The sequence below is a fragment of the Mytilus trossulus genome, chromosome 7, assembly GCF_036588685.1.
Source record: "Mytilus trossulus isolate FHL-02 chromosome 7, PNRI_Mtr1.1.1.hap1, whole genome shotgun sequence".
NCBI classification, from domain to species: Eukaryota; Metazoa; Mollusca; class Bivalvia; order Mytilida; family Mytilidae; genus Mytilus; species Mytilus trossulus.
In genome coordinates this window covers 599125-603957 of record NC_086379.1, presented here as the reverse complement: position 1 = coordinate 603957, position 4833 = coordinate 599125, and the positions used below count along the sequence as shown (strand labels likewise).

The 4833-nt window shown below is 34.8% G+C and overlaps 1 protein-coding gene across 1 annotated transcript; it reads right to left on the bottom strand.

The window, feature by feature from the left end:
* Positions 1-2708: 2708 nt before the first annotated feature.
* LOC134726076 (neurogenic differentiation factor 4-like) lies at positions 2709-3695 on the bottom strand. Its single transcript, XM_063590473.1, has one exon. The coding sequence runs from the start codon at positions 3693-3695 to the stop codon at positions 2709-2711; it is 987 nt and encodes a 328-aa protein (XP_063446543.1).
* Between the last annotated feature and the right edge of the window lie 1138 nt (positions 3696-4833).

The following is a 4833-nucleotide window of genomic DNA, read 5'->3' as shown; positions in this document are numbered from 1 at the left end:
TTACCATTATGTTACTTGATGTTTTTGCTATACACACAGTACAGAGACTAGTCAATCTTTGTGAACTATTTTTTATGGGAGTCATAGAATATGCGTATACAATCAATAATTAAAAATAGTCTATTTATATTGAAAAGGAAAAGTTCTTATATGTCTAAAGAAGAGGGACGAAAGACACCAAAGGGACAGTCAAACTCATAAATTTAAAGCAAACTGACAAGGCCATGGCTAAAAATGCATTTCATGGCGAGGCACAGAAAATATTCTGTAAACAGTAGACTATAGATATAGGTGAACTAGGTACAAAAGAACTCTAAATCTTAAGTTCTACAAACCACCTCTGTTCTATGGAAGATAATGATATAACTGGACTAGAAATACACACAACCTGTAATTAACTGCCTTTACAGCGCTTTCGCGCTTTGATTTGATAGAGGGTGCTGCTTACAAGGAAGCTATTAAACCAAGAGTTCCAAATGGTGAAGTTGAAGTCATCCTTTCGTAAATTTTACGGACGCCATCACGAGTTGGTTGACTGTTATGGAATAACCGTTTCACAAATGATATCAGATATGGTCCTTACGTCGTAACGACAATCCCCTTCCCTTTCATAAATGTGACCTACCGAATTACACTATTTACCGGATTTGTAATCACATAAGCAACACGACGGGTGCCACATGTGGAGCAGGATCTGCTCACCCTTCCGGAGCACATGAGATCACCCCTAGTTTTTGGTGGGGTTCGTGTTGTTTATTCTTTAGTTTTCTAAGTTGTGTCATGTGTACTTTTGTTTTTCTGTTTGTCTTTTTCATTTTTAGCCATCATGCGTTGTCAGTTTATTTTAGATTTATGAGTTTGACTGTCCCTTCGGTATCTTTCGTCCCTCTTTTGTATGCAATCCAAGTTCAGAGCTGTATCAAACTTGAATGGTGTGTCCATACTTGCTCCAACTTGAATGGTTCGACTTCTGCGGTCGTATATAAAGCTGCGATCTGCGGAGCACCTGGTTATAGTTCGTTCTTAGGGTTGGGATCCCGCTTACATTTTAAACCACGCCACATTATGTATGTATGTGCCTGTCCCAAGTCAGCAGCCTGTAATTCGGTGGCTGTCATATCTGTTTATGCCTTACATATTTGTTTTTCGTTCATTTTTGTCGAGCCTTCGAAAAAGCGAGACATAGCGATCCTACATGCCGTCGGTGGCGGCGGCGGTGTCCACAAATATTCACTCTGTGGTTAAAAGTTTTTGGATTTCTACAAAACTTGGACAGACGCTTGCTTATGATCATAAGATAGTAACAAGTAGTAAATTTTGTAAAAAAAAAAATCCGTTTTTTCAGTATTTTACTTAAAGTGGACTTAGTTTTTCTGCCGGGAAACATAACATTCACTCTGTAGTTAAAGTTTCTAAAATTTCAATAACTTCCTTAAACTATCCTGGGTTTGTACCAAACTTGGGCAGAATCTTGTTTATGATCATAAGATAGTATCCAGAAGTAAGTTTTGTTTTCCGTACTTTACTTTTAAATGGACTTAGATTGTCTGCCAGGAACCAACCCTTTCACTTTATGGTTAGATTTTTACTCTATGGTTAGATTTTCTGCTAGGAACCAACCCTTTCACTCTATGGTTAGATTTTCACTCTATGGTTAGATTTTTAAACTTTCTTAGTTATACTATTTTGTATTGTACCAACTTTGGACAGAAGCTTGTATATGATAAAAATAACTAATAATCTAGAAGAAAATTTTGTTAATATTTTGTTCCTGTGTATCTGTATTTTACTAATAAATGTATTTAGTTTTTCTTCCAGTAAACATTATACATACAGTCTGCAGTTAAAGTTTTTAAAACACTAGTTAGATTTATAGACTCTCCAGGATTTTTACTAAACTTGGATCAATGCTTAATTCAATCAAAAGATAGTATCAAGAGGAATATTTTTATTGGATTTTGTTCCCACATTTCCCGAGGGTATCACCAGCCCAGTAGCCAGTACTTCATGAAAATACGGATTTTTTGTGTTATAAAAATTTGCTGTAACAAAATGTTTAAAATTATTATAAATTAAGGAATGTATCTCTCTCATGCAAAGCTCTGATTCCTTTTATGATTTGGCTATACTTTTTGGACCTTTTGGATTATAGCTCTTCGTCTTTTATATAAGCTTTGAATTCAAATATTTTGGCCACTAGCATCACTGAAGAGACATGTATTGTCGAAATGCCCATCTGGTGCAGAAAAATTGGTACCGTTAATATTATTATGATGAGCCTGCGATTTACAGCAAAAATAGGCGAGACACTGGGTTCCGTGGAAGCCTTATGAATCTTGTATATAATAAAATGCCGTTAGTTTTCTCGTTTCAATTGTTATAAATTGCTATTTTGTGGTCTTTTAAAGCTGACTATGCGGTATGGGCTTTGCTAATTTTTGAAGGCCGTATGGTGACCTCTAGTTGCTTTAAAATATCTGTGTCATTTTGGTCTCTTGTGGAGAGTTGTCTCATTGGCAATCATACCACATCTTCTTTTTTTTATTCACTGATTAGCAGTTGGATAACTTTTTGGCCAAATAAAAATGATATACAAAATTAAAATAATTTATCATTAGGAAACACACATATATCACATGTTATAAGAGACAAAATCGTCTTAACACAACATAGCACTATTTGTAAGATGTTCATTTTAGACTGAAATTTTAAGGAAACATCTGATAAGTAAATCCATCAGAAGTGTCGGAGTATTCTGTGGGACTTCCAGGCTGTGGTCTTTGATACATACAATCCCAATTAAATGAGTGTTCATAATTTATAAATCCGTGAGACGGATACGCCATGTGTTTCGCACTATGTGGTGTTGGTATGCTTTGAGAAGTGGCAAAAGCTGGTGACGATGAGGAAATAGGTGAAAACGACTCTGAAAATCTAACTGGTGTATCTCTATTTCCGGAAACATATTGGGTATCTGGACTAAATGATACATCATACATATCATGATGGTATTGGGCCTGGAAGTAGTTTGGAAAATAGTTTCCTTGAACACTTGCCACTGGTGACGACGTATGATATGTGAATTGTTGACCTTCACACTGAAATGACGATTCATCTGTTATAGCACTATTTGTGGTGTTGTCATTTGAAGGCACTTGTTCGTTATCTCTCACGGCAATATAGTTTTGTGGAGCTTTGTCCACCATGTCCAAGGTCTGTGATAATATCCATATATAGTTGTGTGCCATTCGGAGTGTCTCTATCTTAGTGAGTTTGTTTTCACCAGAAGTGACGGGTAGTATGGATCGCAGACTCTCTAAAGCATCGTTAAGTCCTTGCATACGGTTACGTTCTCTGTTATTAGCTTTTGATCTGCGGGTTTTCTTCGACTTCTCTACCAGAGCTGGACTTCTATCACGTCGGCGAGACTTGTTGTAACGTTTCTTCTTTGGAGGATTTTCAGCTCCCGATAAATCAGGTTTAGGTATTCCTTTTGTTTTAGTGTCTGGAGAAAAATCAATAAAGTCTATCTTTTCTACCGGAGATTCTGTGTCAAAATCATACTCCGATAAACTGTCTAGTCGTGATATTGACAGGTGTGATGAAACCGAATCTCCAATACAAGGACTTCTTAAGCTGCTTGATGCTGGAGATATTGAATTGCTGACATCAAACTTGTACATCATCGTGTTCATGGTGAATTTAAATTTGACTCGGTATACAAAACGAAGTGTAGCTAAATATATTTTCAATTAAATAGATTAATGAAGAATATTACTTCTATTTGACCAAGTAGGTCTTTTAAATACATTTTGGGCTAAATGATCTCTTCGACATGTCTTCTCACACTGATGAGTTGATCAGTTATCGACCCAGAAAAAAACACTGATTATTTAATGCCTCGTTCACACGTAAATTTAATTCGAATTGAATTCGAATCGAATGCAAGTCGAATTCGCTAATTGCGTTCACACACTCTTCCTTTTTAATTTGAATTGATTCGAATTTTCTAATTCGAATTATCCAATTCGCATAAGAAATACGCTTTTGTTAATACAAATTAAAAGTTAACGTCGTTTAGACAGTAATGCGAATTTGATGCTTGTGCACATTATTACGCAGCTTTTAAAGGTAAAAATACCAGTGTTGATTTTTTTTAAGTTGTCAGAACATTTCATTATTTTTTTTTATATATATTTCACAAATTTGAACTTTACCCTGAGTACTATACTGTGTTCGTGGTAATATATATTGTAAAAATCATCTATTTAATTACTATCTTTATTATAAAAGCTTAATTACATATTTTGAATATTGTATATTCAGTTTAAATTATTTTTTTAAAACATGTGGACTTTTTTGTTGTTGTATTTTATGTGTTTCATTAATCGATCAACAATAATCTCCAAATTATCCTGAAATTTCATTAGATGGAAACCGCTGTATCAAGTGTTGTTTTTTTCCGCTTCTTATAAATGAAAACATTATCTTTGCTATGATGGGAAATACAAGAGTGAGATGCTTATCATCATTAGAGACATAGTTATAACAGAGACATAGTTATAGCAGAGACATGTATATATGTCTCTATTTCTCTGGTTATAGTATATTTTGAAATAGCCGTACAGTTTATATTTGTCTCTGTTATCATGCATCGCCGATCAGGAAATCTTTGGGATTCTATCGACGGAAACAATAAATTAAACTTTTAAAGAATTGACGTCTAAAATTACTTAAGAATTGCGGTCCCTTTTCCATCCAAGACACTAAACCTAGCTTTCAATGTGGCAATCAGTCCGTTTTTGGTTACGTTAAATTACTTTTGCAGTTGGT